Raw genomic sequence first — 21811 nt, 5'->3', positions numbered from 1 at the left:
CAGATGGTCCATTTCTATTTTTCTGGTAAAACATTTGTTGTGAAAGAAATTTAAAGTTGAGGAGCCAAATGAAATTTCTGAATTGGCTTTAAACTGAAATAATTAATCCTTTCTTCATTGGGCTTTAGTATCAGAGCGAGCTGAGAGCTCTGTTAAGTATTCATTGAAAAAATACTCTTGAAGCAATACAATTTAAAATGTGATTTTCCAGCCATTAGATACTGCTTTTGTATATATACTTTGCAAACAAGTTTCAAAGCGTTTTCAGTTGTGGTTAATTTCAATATTTCACCCAGTTATTTTTTTTATTTTTTTTTTATTTCTTTTTACTTACAAACTCAGAATCATCAAAAACGTAGCATGAGAACCGGACACAAGCTGGGTAAGAGTGAGCGGACATGCATAGTGCAGTGTAAATGTGGGTAACAAACTACTCTCTCACATTCACAGTTGTTCAAACTTAAGGGAACAAATGTATACAATTAAAAATCAAAGATTCCCATATCGAAAATTTTAGGAATTAAAATTCCTAGGCAATCAAAATACTTATAACAAAAAACAAAAACAGAACTTGGGGAAAGAATTTTAATGGAGACATTTGGGGGCTTGATGCATATATATTGCTTAGTTATCATTTGCAAGGTAAAACTGTTTTTCCAGGTTATTAATTAGCTAATAATTAATCTATGAAATTATTTCATAATATAAAATCTGGTTTTAAATCACCAATTTTTCAAAATTAGTATCCAATATAAATACAAAATGTACAAGTATAAAACGTACAAGTATAAAAATTTGTTACTATGTAAATAAGAATCTTTATAAATTCTGACATGTAATTTGACACTAATTTTTTCATGAAAATAACATAATCTAATTCTGAATCCAATGGTTTAGATATTTTCATCTTTGTTAAAAACAAAACAAAGGAAGTGAAGATTATCCAGCTAACAAATCAGAGAACCTTGTAACCACCAATTTGTGGTTTTTAAAAGAAAAACTATACTAAGCATTGTGTGCAATAAAAGTAATTGTTGTGATATCTTGTGTATCCTTATTCACAAGTCACTTGCACAGGGAATAAAGAGCAATGTCCAAATCTGAGCTTTTTTGCTGCCATTATTTCTTACAGAGATACCAGAATTTTTTCTACAAAATAGTTTGAGTATAACATGGAAATACTATATTACAGAGAATTACACAAAACACAGATATAAACTTCAACAGAAAGAATCAAAGCTATATTGTGTCCCAAAGAATGCCTGACTTGCCAAAAGTCATACAGCTAATAAGCAGTGACTGAACCCAGATCATCCAATTCTAAGTCCCAAGTATCTTCAGAATTTTCCAGAGAGAGGGCCAACTATTTGGGGGGGGGGGGGGACAGAGGTAGCAGAGTTCTAACACTGGCACTGCTACTACCTTACCTAGACTTTTTCAAGTCATTAAACTTCTTTGTGCCTTGGTTTCCTCTACTCCATAGGGATATCTTGATGATAAACACAAGCATACTTGAACTCTTTGGCAGAAAAGCACTCTGTGTATTTCACTACGTTAATGATTTCTTTGCCCCATCGCAAGTTTCAATTGATGCTAATATCTTTTCTCTGATGCTAGTTTGAAGCTGTGATATTTGAAGCTTGAAGTAGTATTGTGTGTGTGTGTGTGTGTGTGTGTGTGTGCATGCGCGTGTGCACACATGTGCATGCTATCTTTGAACATGGCTGGCATTCTAGTGACATCGCTTTTGGCAACTTTCAAAATGCGTGAAAAGTTAAGTAGCACAACATTTCAATACTTTGCTTTACCAAAGCCTTGTCTCCCCAAATTGTGCATAAAATTTTAGGAATTCACAACAGAATTTTCCACTCTCAACTTCTATACAAATACAATTAAAATTCATATACCACTCAGCCAGCCCCCCGTGAAAATTAAACAGTACAAGAATATTATAAAAATGTATAATGCTTTTTAAATAAGGGAATAATTCCAGTTACAAATTAGAAATTTGGCATACATTTGAAAAAGTGAACATAACTAATATTCCTAAAATAATGGAAATAAGTGATTATCAATATTCTAATAATTCAGTCATTTGCAAGTTCTTCTATTTTGTCAACAGATATAGAATCCACTCACTTTATATATTCAAATCTAAAAAAAAAACCAAACATTTTTCTCAATACTGAGAATAGGTAACCAAAAATAAGAGAAATCTAATTTTAAAGTAATATTTTAAGGTAATTACTTACACCAATGTTTTTATTCTTTTGACAACATATCCATTTTAAAATAATTTAGTTTTTCAACTTATGAAGACATAAGACAAGGAAGACAAGTTAGGAAGACAAACTAACTTCCTTTTTCCTTTACTGAAATGTTTACCCAGTAACACTAGCATATGGCTACATGTAATATTTAAGGAATAGCAATCCATTAAAAGTGCCCAGGTTAAAAACAGAAATAGCCGGTTGAACTAAAATATTGCAGTGAATGATTAGTATGTATCTACTAAATAAAAGGGTTACTGATGGTAAAGACTGAGTAGTAATCTGAAAAGAACCTCACATCACTAAGTCTTTATACAATGAGACTATGGTAATATCAATACAATTTTTAAAAAATAATTTAAAGTAGAACCACCTTGGACTAATCTCGTTAATATTTTGAATGAATGAATGAGTGAATGAATACCTGAATGAATACTGCAGTCGTAACAATGTTTATTTAACACCTTGAGATGTTCACAACAATTCGAAATACAGAGAAGATGGACTTGAATACAAACAAACTAGTTGAAATTCAATGTGGTTCACAGTAAAGATGCAGTGGCTTTCTATTTGTAGAACAAAGAATCTCAACCAAAAACATATATATGACTCAAATATTCTCCAGAGCAGTCATTTAAGCTTCAAAAAGAATATACCCTAAAACCACTTTCTCTCCCCCCTCCACCTCCCTGCATTTTTTTTTAATGTTTGGCATAAGTGAACAACAAACCAGAATAGAATACACATTTTTAAAAGACTAATTTACTCATAGTCTATTTAAGATCAGCATACAACCACTTATAAATATAGCCTTTTAAAAAAGCATCCTTATATAAAATGGGGGGGGGGGGAGAAATCCCTGCTATCCATATGAAGCACAGTTTAAGCCCAATACAACTGACCAATCAAAATTAGTGAATGCACTGCATCTCTCTGCAGTGGAGAGAGGCGACAAGGTAGGCTGTCACTCTGCAAAAGCTGCCCCGAACAGGCTTTCCTCTGAAAAGCAGTGCCATTCCTTTTTAAAAGACTGAATCCAAATGTTGTCTCTGGAGACAAGAAGCCTTCAGTATGTTCAATTACTTCATTACGTTTTTCAGATGCTTATTGATTCCACAGTAGGAAGAGTGAGAGACTGCAGCAGCCTCTAGGCAGCACTCCACGTTCCATACATTAGCAGGACTGCTGAGACAATGGCACAGTACAGACACATATTTTCATTAAGGTCTTTTCTGAAGAGATGTTTATGACCCTCTTCCCCAAGTCCTCTGCTAACAAGTGAACAAAATGAATCAATCAAAACTGGAAACGCTTCAACTCCATCAGGAATTTATCAAACCTTTAGCGGAGGTAAGATGTGTTCCCTTATTACAGTATACGGCTGCTTTTGAACTGGCATAGTGGGGTAAAATTACTTTGAAAATAGTCAACCTAAATTTTAAGAGTTTATTTGCTTAATTCTATTTATTGCTAAACATGTCTTTTCTAGATCTTTTTCTTTTAGGACATAACATTTTAAATGTAATTTTTTTAGGATGCAATGTTAAATACCAAAAATATTCTTTGTTGATTCACTATGAAGACATCAGCTTTTAAGTCACTTCAGACCTACTAAAATATTCTTAATGTCATCGGTACAGTTTTTGCCAAGTGTTCAAAAATGCTTCAATTTCTTAAAAGAACCAGGTTTACTACTTAGCTATTACTTATTATTCAGTTTTAGGTTAAGATTATTGAGCATGTTCGTTGAAAATTATTTGATTTGCAGTTACATTTTGCATTACCTTTTACATTACAACTACATGGACAATTCATCAGTGGAAATGTCTACTATCTTATCATGGAATCTGTTTTAATCAGTTAAAATTCAAACCAGGTGCTAATAATTAAACAAGCTATAATGTTTTCCAGTAGGAAATAGTGTTGAATTTATTGTAAAGACATGAGAGAATGACAGTATGTTTAGTGTATGCTAATTGCTCATAATCTCCTAAAACACAGGTTAGCTTCTAAAATGAGAATAGAAATTAGTTTTAAAAATGCAGCTTTTCTTTCATGGTTGTATTTATAATGTTACCTCTGTTATCAAATAACGTAGTATTTGCAATCTCTGTTAGGAAAAGAAAAAATTTCATTTAAAGAAACCCTTAAATTTATTTATGAGTTGTGGCTCTAATAATACAGTTTGCTTACTTTGATAACAAATACTGGGTACAGTGCTAAAGTAAACAAAACTAAAGTAACTTTGAGTTAATTGGAAATTATCAGGAACCCTATTTCTTAACCACTTTCTTTTTCTTTTTCACAAAGGCCCACGGCAGCTAATTCAGTATTTACAAGTGACAATATGAAGAATGCATCTGATCAAGCACCTCCCTAGCCGACTGAACCATAAACTGCAGGATATTCTTCTAACATATGCATTTAAGACAGTAAGGAGTTAAAACCAGAAAAGACAGGTCCACATTACTGCCGGGATACAAGACATCGACAGTAATCATCCTAAGAAGAAGCTCTATAAAATAGACATAAAAAGAAAAACAATTTGACCGCAAAAGCCTAAAAACAAAATGGTGAGCTTTTTTAAAGGGGGAGTTTATACTTTAACATACCAGGATTGTGGAGCTGATTCCTGAAGAAACAATGAGACACGGATTGCCAAAAAGAGAATGCCACACATTAGCAGCAAGCTAAATGAAGCTTTATCCAAGTCTTTTCTGCACTAAATATTCAGATATTCACAGCAGCTGATATTACTACTAAAGGATTTTCCCATCTAAGTTTTATGACTATGTATCCTCTTCTAATGAAAGCAAATCAAATTAAATAGCAGATGGTTTTTATCAAAAGAACATGGACTGGATTTAGAATATAAAGCAAGTTATGTGATCAAGAAATCATTTCAAAATAATGAGGACTGCTATAGAAACAGATTCACATTTATAACAAAAGGATGTCTAAATACATTTTAGAAGCTAGAAACCGTATGTTTCCTTTTTTGTTTTCACATATTCTGGAAAATAAAGAGACACTATCACATATTCCCTCAAAGGGAAATATAATTCCTACCATTTGAGGAAGTTTCTCTTGGTCGTGACTTTCTAAGGCAAAACAAATACAAATGTTTGTACTGGTCTTTAGAAATCCATCAGCCAACTACATGTCACAATTCATGCAGTTTGAAGTATTGGAGAGAAAATGAAAGAATTTCTACAAGACATGAAATAAAACACAGCTACTTCACTGTTGTCAGGTAAAAATTCATGTCAAAATCTGTCAATGACATCATGTATCACTTTGTGAAAACCTGCCGTGGTGAGCCAAAGGGCCCATACGGCCACAGCAAACAGGTAGGTCAGAAGATGCATGCACCACGCTGTTTACCGTTTACCAAAGACAACAACCTCGCTCTAGAGGAGATGCACCATAGCTAATTACCGTCTAACTTGGCATGTCTGCTTTATTTAATTCTAAATGTCACTGAGGTGACAAAGATGTTTCATCTGTCAGTTCCAAAAATTTGGCACACTTAGAAGTCTCCATTTTTATAGGATTTCAGTGCTAGCTAAGACTTTCACTTACTGGAGTATATGCCTCTAAGTAATACTTCATACCAAGTTCAAGACTAATTAATAATGTTATCATTCGTGATTCTGAAACATCACCCCTAAAATAATATGCATAAATAAAACTGTATTCTAAAACTTGTCAGAGGTTACATCATGTGAAAGGTTAACATGAATGTGGAAAATTATTATATAGCCTTTATATTTATGTTCAATTATGATTTTGTAGTCAAAATGCTGTACTTGAAATGTGAAATATAGTTGGTTGATTTTATATTTTAACTGAATATACTCACTCCTGACCTATTAGCCCAGAAAATCAGATATTATTTTTATAAATTACTCTAAACCTCTATACATTAAAATACAGATTTAAATGAATTAGCAAAAGAGTTGTTTTTCTAATTTTCCTCAAGATTATACACACTGGGTGATTTATACAAAAGGTTTCACAGGGATGTGTGACTTTAAAAGATTCCTCAGAAAATGGGCTTCAGATACTCCCTTTTTCCTAAAATTTCATATTTTACTTTAAAAATCCTGTTTGAACAAATAAAATCAAGAGATATATTCTTTTAAACCACTCCAAAAATGGTTATTTCTTATTAAGATATTAAATTTCAATTCCTCCTTCCACAACATGAGAGGGTGTGGTCACAAAATAAATCATTCACTGGAGTGATTTACAGCTCTTTTACCAAGTTTTGTGGTGTTATATTTTAACATAATGTCCTTTTTCATCCAATTTGTATAACATTAAGTTTGTCCATTATAAAGTTTGGTGAGCATTTTCACTACGAAATATGTAATATTTATCATTTGCCTGCTTCTGTGGGAAATAACCCCAAATATCCCCAAGCACACTGTTGACTCATGAATATGAATTTCAACCAAGAACATGGACAAAATGGTTTTAAACAACTAGTGCTCTGTGCCATTAATCATTTTAAATGAACACTCGTCCTGTTCATTTGAAACCTCACGAGAATAATTACACCTACACTAATTATGCCAGAACATATTAAAATAGCGTTTATTACCCACCTACTCACAACATTTTAAGACGAAATCTAAAAACACCGGGCTAAAATTAGTTTTGCATAGTGGGTAGCTTTATTGTACAAAAATATACTGTATCTCAATAAGCTTGAAAAACCCAAATGAGGACTATCTTTTTAGAATATTAAGAAATTCTGAACAATATAGGAGTATTCCCCACACAGTCATCTTCAAAGGGAGAAGCCAACTTCCTATTACATCGAAACAATGCAACCTTGATGTCTCCTAACTCTACCTTTGCCGTTAACAGTTTAGAAAGTTTAAAGTTAAACCAAGTACACAATAAAAAGATTTTTTTTTTTAACAAGGAACACATGTTTTATACGTCATTTAAATTGCCAAATATCAAAGAGTTTATTCTATTTCACTTTCTAGGGAAAACATCAACTGCTCCAAAAGAATGTGTTTTTCTCCCGTTCTGGAAATCAACATGCAGTCTGAATCTAACATTACAGTGCGAGATGACACTGATGACGTCAACACCAATATGTACCAACCACTTTCCTATCCATTAAGCTTTCAAGTGTCTCTCACCGGATTTCTTATGTTAGAAATTGTGTTGGGACTTGGCAGCAACCTCACCGTGTTGGTCCTTTACTGCATGAAATCCAACTTAATCAACTCGGTCAGTAACATTATTACAATGAATCTTCATGTACTTGATGTCATCATTTGTGTGGGATGTATCCCTCTAACTATAGTCATCCTTCTGCTTTCACTGGAGAGTAACACTGCTCTCATCTGCTGTTTCCATGAGGCCTGCGTATCTTTTGCAAGTGTCTCAACAGCAATCAACGTTTTTGCTATCACTCTGGACAGGTATGACATCTCTGTAAAACCTGCAAACCGGATTCTGACAATGGGCAGAGCTGCAATGCTGATGATATCCATTTGGATTTTTTCATTTTTCTCTTTCCTGATTCCCTTTATTGAGGTAAATTTTTTCAGTCTTCAAAGTGGAAATACGTGGGAAAACAAGACACTTTTGTGTGTCAGTACAAATGAATACTACACTGAACTGGGAATGTATTATCACCTGCTAGTACAGATCCCAATATTCTTTTTCACTGTCATAGTGATGTTAATCACATACACCAAAATCCTTCAGGCTCTTAACATTCGAATAGGCACAAGATTTTCAACGGGGCAGAAGAAGAAAGCAAGAAAGAAAAAGACAATTTCTCTAACCACGCAACATGAGACTACAGACATGTCACAAAGCAGTGGTGGGAGAAACATAGTCTTTGGTGTAAGAACTTCGGTTTCTGTAATAATTGCCCTCCGGCGAGCTGTGAAACGACACCGCGAACGACGAGAAAGGCAAAAAAGAGTCTTCAGGATGTCTTTATTGATTATTTCTACATTTCTTCTCTGCTGGACACCAATTTCTGTCTTAAATACCACCATTTTATGTTTAGGCCCAAGTGACCTTTTAGTAAAATTAAGGTTATGTTTTCTAGTCATGGCTTATGGAACAACTATATTTCACCCATTATTATATGCATTCACTAGACAAAAATTTCAAAAGGTCTTGAAAAGTAAAATGAAAAAGAGAGTTGTATCCATAGTGGAAGCTGATCCTATGCCTAACAATGCTGTAATACACAATTCTTGGATAGATCCTAAGAGAAACAAAAAACTTACCTTTGAAGATAGTGAAATAAGAGAAAAATGTTTAGTACCTCAGGTTGTCACAGACTAGGGAAACATCTAAGTTTCACTAAGCCCACATTCAGAAGTTTTAAATTTAAATTGTAAAAAAATGAAATTACTGCCAAATATAAGAAAAAAACATTTTAAGTATTGGTTATGTTGTAAATTTTCAATGTAAATGTCAAGATTAGATTAGGTCATATATATTCAATTTCTTCATTACAATGTATTTGTTGCATGGCAGTTTGTTAAAGTAATATCATGTGTATATTTTGTCAATATTATGTCCATCAGAAGATATTCATGTAAGTCATATTTTCTAAATAATAAATACATAGCCTTAAAACAGTGTATAACTTTAAAACGTAACTGACACAGGTATCTTTGGTTTTCTTTTCTTTTATAAAGTGTATTTGTTTCTAAGCCACAAACTATAGATAGATTTATATAATGATGAGTGAAATAGCACTTTAACATAAGAACAAAAATTATGGGCTCCAAGCAATCAAAATAATTCAGGATTTTCTGTATCACTCTATTAAGTTTTCTGCTATAGTCTACCTGGTGTAATATTTGATGAATCAAAAATAATGAACTGTATGTGAAACTTCATCCTTTTTCTTGCTTTTTGAATGCAGGAAATTGTAGGATTTATCAGGATTTTGAAATCTGACAACCAAGAAACAACCCTGTACATACACTCTGAGATAGAGAAACTTATTTTCTAAGATCAAGGGCACGATGCCTATAATATACAAATAAAGGGACAATAAAGGGAAGGAAGAAAACTAAAGCACCAGCCTCTTTCTTCCTTCCTCACTTTGCTGGAGTCTAAGCCAAATGGTCTGGATTCATACAACAGTAAACAGAACTATTAAAATCTGAATAAAAGGGGGAAAAAAACTTCGTATCATTGTAGAGAAGATTCACAAAGCCAACTATTTTTAACTGTAGATACATGGCAACTTTAGAGTAATATGATTTACACAACGTTTCTATACTAGTTCCTATACTATATATAGTAGCTTCCAAATGTTTCAAAATACAATAGTTCTATTTCCACCCTTAAAATCATTAAAGCGACAATAAACCTTGTCAATTTTTTACTCTACACCACTTAATTTAACTTTAATCTTTATTCTGCCCTCTTCAATTCATGCTGGAAAATATAAAATTACTAAAACAGGTTTGGGAATCTCATATCAAATAAATATCTTCCAACTGTTATAATCCAATAATCTGTCAATGAGTGCTAATCATCACTGACTGTATCAGGAAAATAGCAATAAATTATTTAAAAATAGGCTAATATAGTAGTTGCTACCTTATAAGTAATTAACTCGACAGTTTTTTATTCTATTTTTTTAACACTGTATCCATTAAATCAAGCAGCACCTCATTTTTAAATAAAATTTTACATCAAACAATTCAATAATATATAACTTTTATGTAATTAAATGAGATTGAGATTGATCCAATGAAGTTTATGGAATACTTTAACCCTTGGGAAGTGAGCACCATGCAATAGCTTGAACTCAATGAGGTTACATGGGAAATTTAATAAGAGATTTCTTTCTGATAATAATGTTAACATGTCAAATCATGGCAAAGGTACAGTGTCCTTCTGCCTTGTTTTCTACTCTTATGAAATTAAAGAAATGCTTCAATTTAACAAAATGTACCATAAGAAAGTAAGACATTTTGGGGACCCTAGAGAAATTCTTCATTGTTAAGATATTAAAAAATTTTTCATTCAGTAAACGTATTTGACACAGAATATCTCCTAATATAGCCATTAAAAATTTTTAAACTAATTTTATACTTAAACTTCCAAGCATAAATTATAATTGTTTTCAATTTTATAATCTTAATAAAAATTAGACTATTTTTAGAGTTTTCATATTAAGAGAAACCCTTTGTGTTTTAAATATTTTTAATCAAGTCTATAAGCATGCCAAAGAACGCGGTTAAAAGATATTTTTAAATATATTTGTCTAAACTGCTTTCATGCCCTCTTGTTGTCTGTAATAAGAAACCTAATAAAATAAGTAATAAATGGCAAATATTATAATGTTGCCTTCTAAACTGTTATTATTTCTACACTTGACACTAGAGCAGACAATTAACAAGCATTTTTTGTCCTCCTGTAATGAACTTCCAGGTATACGAAAGTACATCCACTGATTTACAACAAAGAAAATTCAGACTTACCAAACAACTTCTAAAAGCTTTCTAATGTTAAATAGTATGTAGTATGTAAACCAAAATAATATTTATGTTAAAGGTTCAGCTTTTGAGAAAACAAGTCGCAAATACGCTTACAACTTCTGACCTTAGCTTAAATGAGAAAATGAGAAGCTTAGACAATTTTTTTCATTAGGTGTTTGTTCTATGAAAAGGTAAATGATGGACCTCATCAAAATGCGTATGTTTTTCACTGTATTTCTAATAATTTTATGGAAAAAAGCATTAATGCCAATTTTTCATGTTAGAATGAAAATTGTAAATGCCAAAGCAATAGAGGTAACAGTGGACACAACATGGGACCCTTCATAAAATATTTTTCAACCCATATGCCAAAAATCACAGACACTGGCATCAATTTATATATAGTTAACTGGGTTAATTCTTCAAAACTATCTAAATAAAAACCTTTCTTTTAAAAACTAACCAACTATGAGCTCAGTAAGATATGGAACTCTTTTGCTTGCTAGTTTCAGGAGGTTATTATTCTAGCATTAGTCCCAAAAGATGTTCAAACCTATTGTGAAAATTTAAGAATTTACTATTATGTTTTTTAAAAAATGCCATTCATAGTATTTCTGTACTTTTCACCATGGTAAGTCAAATTTTAGGTACGTGGTCTATTTCTGAAGCCCTCCCCACCCCACCCCACCCACCCCCTGTGAAATGATAGCAAAATCTAAGTTCCCTGGGCATTAAAAACCAAACTCCTCATTTACCTAAGGTTAGACTGAAAAGTGAAAACCTAAAAGATAAGAAAAAAAGGTGTTTTTCAGGCTTTATTCAACACAGTAATTTGAAAACTATTTTCCAAAGTCAATAAAATGTTGAGTTTCATTACATTTTGATGATACATTTAAGTAAGCTTTGTAATTTTGTAATTCAATTAAACTTGGATCCTTACAATGTAGAGGGCATAAGGACAGATACACATACTCATATAAAATAAAGCTATTACCCTGGAAGTTTAATATAGAATCAAGGTAGTTAAAAGTCTGGCAATACCTACAAAAAGGCAGAATGCAGTAAATGTTATTTAGGAAAAAGTAAAGTTCTTAACAGACTTAACAAGAAAGGAAATGTGTCGGATTTAAGAACAATACAAATAAAAGCACTGTTGAGGAAAGCTATTGAAGCATATCTGGAAAGACTAAATTGTTCTCTTTACAAGAAAAGTAATACAGTAGTGAGAAGTTAATCTGATAAGTTAAACTGGAGCCAAAAGCCAGAAAGAGGGCTTTAAATGCCAGCAGAGATATCTGAGCAGGGGAATAATACAATGATAAATGGGCTACAAATCAATCAATCAATCAATCAATCAACCAGCAATATGTAGATATGGTTGATTGGTAAGACACAAAATAGGAAGCTAAGAAAACAAACTGTTGGCTGGAAAAGACACAGAAGATGGGAAGCCACGGCCATCGCAGGGGCAGGTAACAAAAGGCCTGGCAAAAAGTGCTGGCAGTGGCTGTGGAAAGAAAGGAGCACGCAGATGTGACAGGCAATTTCACATTTCACAGAATCAACAGGGTATGGTATGCCACTGGTTAATAAAACAACTGGCGTAAGAAACTAAAGAACTAAAAATGAAGGCCAAAAAAGGACCATAAGAAACTAGACTCTCCTCAATGATCTAAGAACTTTTCAATTATGTTATGCATAAAGTACATGGATAATGAGGAAAAAAACAAAAACATTTCTGGCAGGACAAAAAAATTCAATTAATAAGTAACATTCAAGAATGTTCTAGTTATGGGGCTCCTGGGTGGCTCACTAGGTTAAGCACCCGACTCTTGATTTTGGCTCATGTCATGATCTCACATTTGTGGGATCAAGCCCTGCACTGGGCTCTGTGCTAGGCGTGGAGACTGCTTGAGAGTCTCTCTCCCCCTCTGCCCCTCCCTCGCCCACATGTGCACATGTGCTCTCTCAAATAAATAAATAAATAAATAAATAAATAAATAAATAAATAAAGGCTTTTTTAAAAAGTTCTGGTTATAGCTATTCAAAATAAAAATTTCTAACTAATGTTTTAAAATATCCACTTTATATTTTGCATATTGGTTTATTCATTTTTCCAATGAATGCATATTTTCTTCTTCAGTAACTTTTTAATTATAAAAAGTTATAAACAATGGGACAATGCCAAGGTACATAAAGTAGAAAATACAAAAATCATCCTTTGCTCTTTTATTCCTAATTATGAATATCTATCGAAGTCATTATATACATGTCTCCTTCATTCTTTGTTAATGGCTGCACAAAAATAATTTTTTAATTAAAAAAACATTTAGCAATATTTCTAAAATGTGACAATGATAAATATCAAATACATAAACCCTTTTCTATAATAATTTCAAGCTACATTTTTCAAGATTATCTTGAAAAAGGAAGGAAAGGTAACCTGTCAAATTTTGAGACACATTTTCTAAATGGAGAGAAGAAGCAAGAAAAAAACATAAAATAATGTATTTTTTCTCCCTTTTCACTAAGTAAGAGGAGAAATAAAAAAAAAAAAACTAAAGAAAACTTCTGGAACTTATTTTCTTTACATCTCAGGAAAGTGTCCTTGTACGTACTCCCATAAGCCTCCTATGGGACAGCAGTGAACTCAAGAAAGCTGAGCGTGAGATGACTAATAATAAATGTTAGGGGAAAATGGAGCTCAGACCATATTATAAAAGGTGGGGGGGGGGGAAGGAGATAATTAAACCTAGACAAGGCAGGAAAAAGATCTAAAATACTCAGAGATGCTCAGCTCTTCGAGAAGTGAAATGTGAATACACAATTGTGGGTTAGAGTTCACAGAAGAAAACTAATTTGAAGACTGACCTTTTGTAAAAAGCATTCAGAACAATGAAAGGAATTTTTTTTAAAAAAGAAACCCTAGTTAACAGACTAGACAGATTAGTAACATAACAACATATTGCATGAGAAAAAGTAGAATATCAGGACATTACAACTCACAAGTGTTTGGAAAAGAGTGGTACTAAGATGGAGAAATAAATGGAAAACTGGTTCATCTTAATTTAAAAGCTATCACCTCTTATTAAAGAATATTCACTTTTTGCAGGAGAAGAGCTGAGCAAACTTAAAACACAATTATTTCTCCCCCTGCTCATGATAAAATAATGTGTGGCAATAATCCTAAGTATCCCTACCCTTCTATTCACACTTTCTTTTAAAACAGACCTCTATAAGCTGTATCCATGGCTTTCAAGCATGACAGCTTTGTACTTCCACCAGCAGGTGGTAAAAAGTGCTGTCATTCCTGTCACTGCCACCAATATCAACTCCTACCACTATCAAACCCTGAAGCATCAGGTAAGATAAAGGAGGAGAGCAGAGTGTAGCTGGAATTGAGGTCATTTTCCTCACCCTGCCTACATGAAAGCAGTATGTCATATATTTCTGAGAGGCATTAAGCAAGGTAGACTACCAAAGCACATCCAGCAATTTTTCACGGTGGAAAGTAAAAGGGACAAGGGAACCTTGTTTATCTTATTGTTAAGATTACAGATAATTGCTTTCCACTCAGACAACTATGGACATACAATACTAGTAATAGATGCAAAACGAACATTTTTTAATTTAACATAAAATTTTTAAAATGTTAATGCTAACAAATGAGAGTCTTGTCCACATTAGACACAGACTGTAAGAGTAAGAAATACTAAGATTTATATATACGGGAGCCATTAATATAGTATTACATACAATCCCACTGTCATATGCTGTATATTGCACATATTGTATATTGATTGGGTAATGAAGAACCAATGATATATGTTTCACCCCAATATTGTTAATATCTTAAAACAGGTTAAAATGTAACAAATCAAATTTACATAGTGTACACTTTAACCATTTTCCCAATTCTGGAGTCTTTCTTTTGCTATTACATTTTTTCCAACTATCACTTCTTACAAGCAACAAAATGCTAGCAAACTGTAGCTACCTAACTGTATAAAACTGTCTTGGGACGCCTGGGTGGCTCAGTCAGTTAAATGTCCAACTTTGCCTCAGGTCATGATCTCATGGTTCGTGAGTTCGAGCCCCACATCGGGCTCTCTGCTATCAGCACAGAGCCTACTTGGGATCCTCTCTCTCCTTCTCTCTCTCTCCCTTCCCCACTCACACGTGTGCACTCTTTCCCTCAAAAATAAACATTAAAAAAATTATTTTAAAAAAACCTGTCTTTAATCCACATGATACATGTGGATACATGATATAATAATGGTCTATAAACTAGTGTAACCTTTAATAATACTTCCCCAATAAGTGCCTGATACATACTAACTGATCAGTAAATATTAGTGAAACTGAAATTAACAATTTTTAAATTTCTGACCCCATGTATCTTGTTTAGGAGAGTATTTTTCAAAATGTATCCCACCTATATCAGAATCTTTTACGGTGTTTGTTTGAAATTCCAATTTCTGGGCTCCACCTTAGACTTTATGAATCAGAATATCTGTGGTTGCAGTTCTCACTGTAAATTTTAATAGGTACTCTCAGGTGATTTGCGTGCTAAAACTTAAGAATGACTACTTTAAACACTTGAAGATGGACTATGTATCAAAGTGACAGATAGTCAAGTAACTGATCAATGAAAATATAGAAGCAGCTCAGAACTCAGACCATAATGCCTTCCTGAAGTAAAAAATTTTAAGCTTACTTCATTTAATAATAAAATTATATTTGAATTCTATATATTATAATCTAGCAGGACATTCACTTCCTAAGAAATAAAATTTTATTGACTGATTGATTCGTTCATTCATTCACTCACTCATTCCAGAAGTATTTATTGAGCATTTACTATGTACTAGCTGTAGGGATAAGAACCGATGGAGCTGGGCTTTCAGTGAACTTACAGATGATGGTAAGTGCTAAGGGAAAGTCAAGCATGGTAAGGGAGTGAGAGATGAGGGTTTATTTGTGCAGCATGGTCAAGAAAGTGCACTGTTGGCACTCAGTAAATGCTGTTGCTTAAGTGAATGAGCACGGCTGTCCACAATCCTACATTCATTCAGTTAGCTGGCCCTTCAAGAATTGATGACCTGATAACTGGTCCCCCCTTCCCTAGGCATTTCCTTTTTACTGTATTTAGTTGTTAATCACCCCTATACTATTTTCATGTTAGGAGCAAATTAATTATGGAAATATGAATATCAATGGCTTAGAAAAGTGTCTAGCACAATTTTGGCATATACTAGGTATACTGTTACAAGGCTTGCTGACCTATAGCACTGAAAACCGAAACAGGACTGAATTTTTATTCTCCCTCCAGAAGTCCACACACTATCCCAGTCCTCGGTGTTCAGTTTTCTCTGAGAAACCTTTCAGTAATAATCACAATCATAACCAAACTTGCTGAATGCTTAATGTGTTAAATAAATGAGCTGTTGTGTTAATTCTTTAGATTCTCCTCTTATAAATCCTCACACCAATACAATGAGGGAAGTCCTGCTGACACTTTTGCTAGGGATAAGAAAACATGCTCAGAGAAGTTAGGTGGCCTGCTCTCCTCCACACTGCTTGTAGGAGGGTAAGACAGGGTTGGAGCCAAGGCTATCTTCCTTATGTTTCACTTCCTTAAAAGAACTTATCTAGGGAAAACATTTCCTTTAAAAATCATCCACTCAGAAGATAAAATGGTACCAAATATGAAACAGGACACTATAAAGTGCTACTTACTTTTACTTCATTCATACAAAATACCCAGTTAAGTATAAAACTACACAGCTACTGTCTGTTATAACGTTACCTTATTTTGACCTAAAGGCAAATACTATACTTGCATATTTTTCTCATTTCAAAATAAAACTTCTATTAAAATGTAACACTATACATACAGGATTAAGAATTACTTTTAAGGGGCACGTGGCTGGCTCAGCTGATAAAGCATGGAACCCCTGACCTAAGGGTCATGAGTTCAAGCCCCATATTGGGCATGAAGCCTACTTTTTAAAAAATGGCAATAAGTCAATTAATTAATTAAAAATTTAAATTACTTTTAAAATAAGTGCAGTGAAAACACTAAAAACTATATTTGGTGCATCTTTTGAACAGATGTCACTCAAGTTAGATGGTTTCAGTCAAACATTTTCCTTTGTTATTATAATTTCCTTTGTGCCATCAACACAATTTAGGGAACATTCAGCTACTGTTTGATAATTTATGACAACTTTAATTTCCTATTCTGTTTTATAACAGTTAAGTGACATTGATAATAAATACTTCAAATGGTATTGCAAGAAACTCAACCCTAGGAACATTTCTTATTAACCTTTTCACTAAGAATTCTTTCCAACAACATTGATATTATCTTCTGTTATCACTCTTCCTTTCAGCATTTTCACTGACTCACAGAACTAATCATAACATGTTATCGTTAATGAAAACGGACTGCTATGAATACAATTTAAATATATAAAGACAACAGTACAGGTGATCAGATACAGCCACCTTACAGAAAACATTTGCCAAATAATATATTCCAGATAAACAATGACTGCAGTTTAGAAAATTAATGAATATATGAAATTCACAGGTATATTCATGGGTACAAGAATGTGTGTTTTTTCATTGGAGCAAAGAGCTACAAATTCATTAAGATCCTCAAAACAGTATATAACCCAAAACTAAAAATCTACTAAGAAGGTAGGAAAGCAAAATTGGTAAATGCTACCTTACATCCTGCCTTATTTGAGGAAGACTGTAAGACAACTTTTAAAAACATACAATTTTAGACACAATTAAATGAAAAAATAATAAAATCAGAGCACTATAGATTAAAAGAATGGAAAAAAATTAAATTAGCTCTGGTATGAAACATACAATGCAAAATGCTTATCATTTAGTCCTGCATTCTTGCAAGAGATGAGTCAAAAACTGTCCCTATATTTTCTCTAAGATCGTATAAAGAGAGAAAAGAGATTGATTACATGACTCTTAGCATCAATTAAATAAAAATCCTCTTGCTGTTCAGTGGAAGTGATAAGTATTCCTAATATTGAGACCAAATTGCATTGCCTTTCGTGGATCTTCTCAGAAAGTACATAATGTTTAAACAATGTTTTTACAACTTTTTTTTAAGGTTATCTATTTTTTAGTAACCTCTACACCCAACGTGGGGCTCGAATCCACCACGTTGAGATCAAGAGTCACACGCTCCTCCAACTGAGCCAGCCAGGCACCCCTTTACAACTTTAAAGACAACTGAAGTGGGGCGCCTGGGGGTCTCAGCCGGTTAAACCTCCAACTCTTGGTTTCGGCTCAAGTCACAATTTCACTGTTCGTGAGTTCAAGCTCCACATTGGGCTCTGTCCTAACAGTGCAGAGCTTGCTTTGGGATTTTTCTCTGCCCCTCCCGCACTCACTCAGTGTCTCCCTCTCTCTCTCAAAAATAAGTAAAACTTAAAAAAAAAAAAAAAAAAAAAAACCTCATTAAAAAAAAAAAAGACAACCAAAGTCTCATACAGTCATTGATGTCCTTCAATGCACAATAATGGCCACAATGATCTTATGGAAAATGCAAGAAGTCTAATAAGGCTGATTATAATTTTCCTCATAGTACAATAAAGGCATCAAACTACAAGGAAATTCTGTAAAAAGAACTATATAGGAAACAATAATATAATGCAGTAATTTAATTCTGGCTTAATCTAAGGATGGATTCTAGAAAATTCAAGCAGTGAATATCAAGCACTTCGCACACATCTAAGGGGTCAAGCAGACTGGCTGGAAGAAAGAGGTGGCACTTCCAAATGAAAATAAGACAGATGTTCTTAAAAACCAAAAAAGGTCTCCTCTCCTCCCCCTAATCCCCAACTTTCAGAGATTCTCTAATCAAGAGAAATGGATAGGCTAATTAGCCTTCAGAAAACTGTCTTGAAATATTCTTTCATCAAATTTCTACAAAAAAAATAACTGGCAGAAAAAAGGTCAAGTGCAAAGACATAAACATGAATAACCATCTGGGCTGAGGGAAAGACCAACATGACAGCACTCCACTCTTGCACAGAGGTGGCTGTTGACAAATTCTGAAAAGATAAGTTAAAGAACTGAATTTTCATCAACTGAAGATAAACCTACTTTGCCTGAAATATCTCGTCCTCATTAAAACATCTTCTTCCTACCCATGATTCAAAGGTACAGTAAGAACAGATACAATAAAAGCCACAAGAGCTGAGTTTTCAGCTACATGATAAAAGACATCATATAAATATTTCGTCACCATTATTAAATACAAAAAATAAGGTATGAGTAGCTTCTACTTTTAAATACAGTATTCTTCTATCAATACTATTCATATGAAATCCAACTAACTTCTCCACTTACATAAATGTTTCTAAAAACTTGGTAACATATGTCACAGGATCTAGCAAGCAGATTCACAAAGTGCCTGAACGAAATCGCCAAGCAGCAAGAACTATAAAATCCTAATTACTATCATAAGCAAGTCTGTTATCTTGGAAGCATTAAAAAAATCATTAAAGCACTTTTAAATGGCCCATTATAATAGCACTTAACCCTCATCTGCCCAAATTTGAACATTTCATAAAAGGTTTGGGTTGTATAAACTTACAAAAGTGGTGGCGATAAGACAAGTTTGTCAACATCAATATCACAAGCAAAATTTAAGTACAATTAAGAGTACAAAGAGCAATGGGGCGCAAAGGAAAGGGAACACATGTAGAGTAATACCCCCTTATCTGTAGTTTTGCTTTCCGTGTTTTCAGTCGCTACAGTCAACTGTAGTCCAGAAGCAGATGATCCTCATTTTCCCCTACTGCCAGAAGACCAGTAGTAGCCTAACACCACATCACAATGCCCATGTCGTTCACCTCACCACGTAGGCATTTTTATCATCTCTCATCATCACAGGAAGAAGACTGGGTACAGGACAACAAAGTATTTTGAGAGAGACAACATTCACATGATTTTTATTACCATATGTTGTTACAACCGTTCCCTTTTCAAATTATTGTTGTTAACCTCTTACTGTGCCTAATTTATAAATTAAACTTTATCATAGCTATGTATGTAGAGGAAAAGGCACGGTGCATATAGGGTTCAGTACTATCTGTGGTGTCGGGCATCCACTGGGGGTCTTGGAATGTATCCCCCTACAGAAAAGGGAGGGGGAGACTACTGTACCTGGAAAAACTACAGAAAGGAAACAGCAATTGAAATGAACTTTGACAGCCTCTGGGCAACAACAGTGTATCAGGCAGAGATGCAAGCATGAGCAATTACAGAGAAACAAGAAAACAGAGTCTCCAGACCAGGGAACAATTCAATTTGGCTGGCGCACAGACTATGAATATGTAAGCAGGGAGAGATAAAGCTGGAAAAAAAGGCTATAATCATGTTTTATCAGGCAAAAAAAATTTTAATTTAAACCCAAAGCTCAGTGAAAATCTTTCTAGATTTGACAGTGTGTGATGGCATCTAAATATACACATACTTACACTTTTCAATCATCATAGTGTAAGCCCTCAATACTCAGACCACCATGTCAGCCTTTGACCTGGTCTCTCTACCTCTCACAATTTCCATTTTCCACTTCCTAAAACACAATTCTGTTCATTTTCATCCCCTGATCACAGAATATCTTCCATCAGATACCAGATACTCTTCACGGAGACTTACAATACAACATAGTATTTAAAAGAAAATAACTAAAACCCAGAGGAGAGATGGGGGTGATGGGTAAAATAGGAGATGGGGATTAAGGAGTGCACATGTGATGAGCACTGGGTATTGTATGGAAGTGTTGAGTTACTGTATTATATACCTGAAACTAATATAATACTGTATGTTAACTAGCTAGAATTAAAATAACTTAAAATAAAATTTAAAAAAATGTTTAAAGAAAATAACTAAAATCCAAATAGTAGTAGTAACCACTCAGTATTGTTAAATGTAGAATTAGAGATATCCCACAAAGTTATACAAACACACAACCTTGAAAAATGTCAGCAGAAAATGCAATACGCCCAATTCAATTTTTTTTAATTTGAGAGAGAGAGAGACAGAACGAGCACAGAGGAGAGGGGCAGAGGGAAGGAGGGGGGGGGTTGGGGGGTGGGTAGAGAGAATCTTAAGCAGACTCTGTGCTCAGCATGGAGCCCAAGGCAGGGCTCAGTCCCACAACCCTGGGATCATGACCTGAACCAAAATCAAGAGTCAGATGCTCAACCTACTGAGCTACCCAGGCACCCATTCTTAAATGTTTTTTATTCTCCTCCAGTACTCATCCCTAAATTGAAAACCTTTACAGTAATATTTAAATATCTTGTTATCAGAAAAAAATGCACAATAAATGTACATTGTATGATGTGATTTTTGAAAAGAAAAAAGAGTGTTTTTGTATGTTACAACATAACACAACCACAAATGAAGATGTGTAGCCAATGTGACCTTTAAAACACCATGCAAATTTGCTCTTTACTTCCATTTCTAAAGAAAGAAAAATAAGAAGAAAGCAATATTTGGGGATCTATTATATGCTAAGCAAGGTGAAAGGCAATCTAAAAACTCTGACTCATTAAATCTACCCTACAGTCCTTTGAAACCTAACAGTGAAGTTCACTTGTTGAAATTCACACAGTTATCATGACAGATAGAAATGGGATTTAAACCAATGTCTAGATGGTTTCAAAGCCTAAGTTCTTTTAATTTTATAGCAGGAACAGTTAAGATATTTTATGGTATAATTTTATGAGGTTTTAAAATCTCTCAAGTGTTAGTAAAGTGAGTATTACTTTGATGAAGGAAAACTTGATGAATACTTTGTTATTCTGGTTATTACATTACATTATGTAGCCTCTGTATACCCATTTAACAAGATTTATTCATAAGTCATTTACCCTCAGTAGAAATCTTCTAAACTAATCTTCTAGTTTTTATTTTTGCTGAACAATTAGCTCACTCTAAAATATCAACTGCATTATTTAGTTGTAGGTGGAAAGTCTCTATTAGGTGACTATTCTTAAGTATCCGCAA

At 33.6% G+C, this 21811-nt stretch overlaps 2 protein-coding genes across 5 annotated transcripts in view; one reads left to right on the top strand and one right to left on the bottom strand.

The window, feature by feature from the left end:
• The window catches only part of COG5 (component of oligomeric golgi complex 5), a 310246-nt gene that overhangs the window by 224514 nt on the left and 63921 nt on the right, over window positions 1-21811 (bottom strand). The gene's annotated exons all lie outside the window — the stretch shown is intronic.
• Window positions 4582-9160, top strand: GPR22 (G protein-coupled receptor 22). 3 transcript variants are annotated; one of them, XM_045052260.1, is made up of 2 exons: window positions 4582-4843; window positions 7271-9160. In XM_045052260.1, exon 2 carries the CDS (start codon window positions 7296-7298, stop codon window positions 8595-8597), a length of 1302 nt encoding a protein of 433 aa, XP_044908195.1. In that variant the 5' UTR covers window positions 4582-4843; window positions 7271-7295; the 3' UTR covers window positions 8598-9160. The 3 variants fall into 3 exon arrangements, with proteins under 3 accessions (XP_044908195.1, XP_019680904.1, XP_003982701.1); XM_019825345.2 differs by having other exon boundaries at window positions 4582-5523; XM_003982652.5 differs by having other exon boundaries at window positions 4582-5620.

Source organism: Felis catus, chromosome A2, assembly GCF_018350175.1.
Source record: "Felis catus isolate Fca126 chromosome A2, F.catus_Fca126_mat1.0, whole genome shotgun sequence".
Taxonomy (NCBI): domain Eukaryota; kingdom Metazoa; phylum Chordata; class Mammalia; order Carnivora; family Felidae; genus Felis; species Felis catus.
Note: the sequence above shows the minus strand (reverse complement) of the source record. Positions and strands in the feature narration are given on the sequence as shown.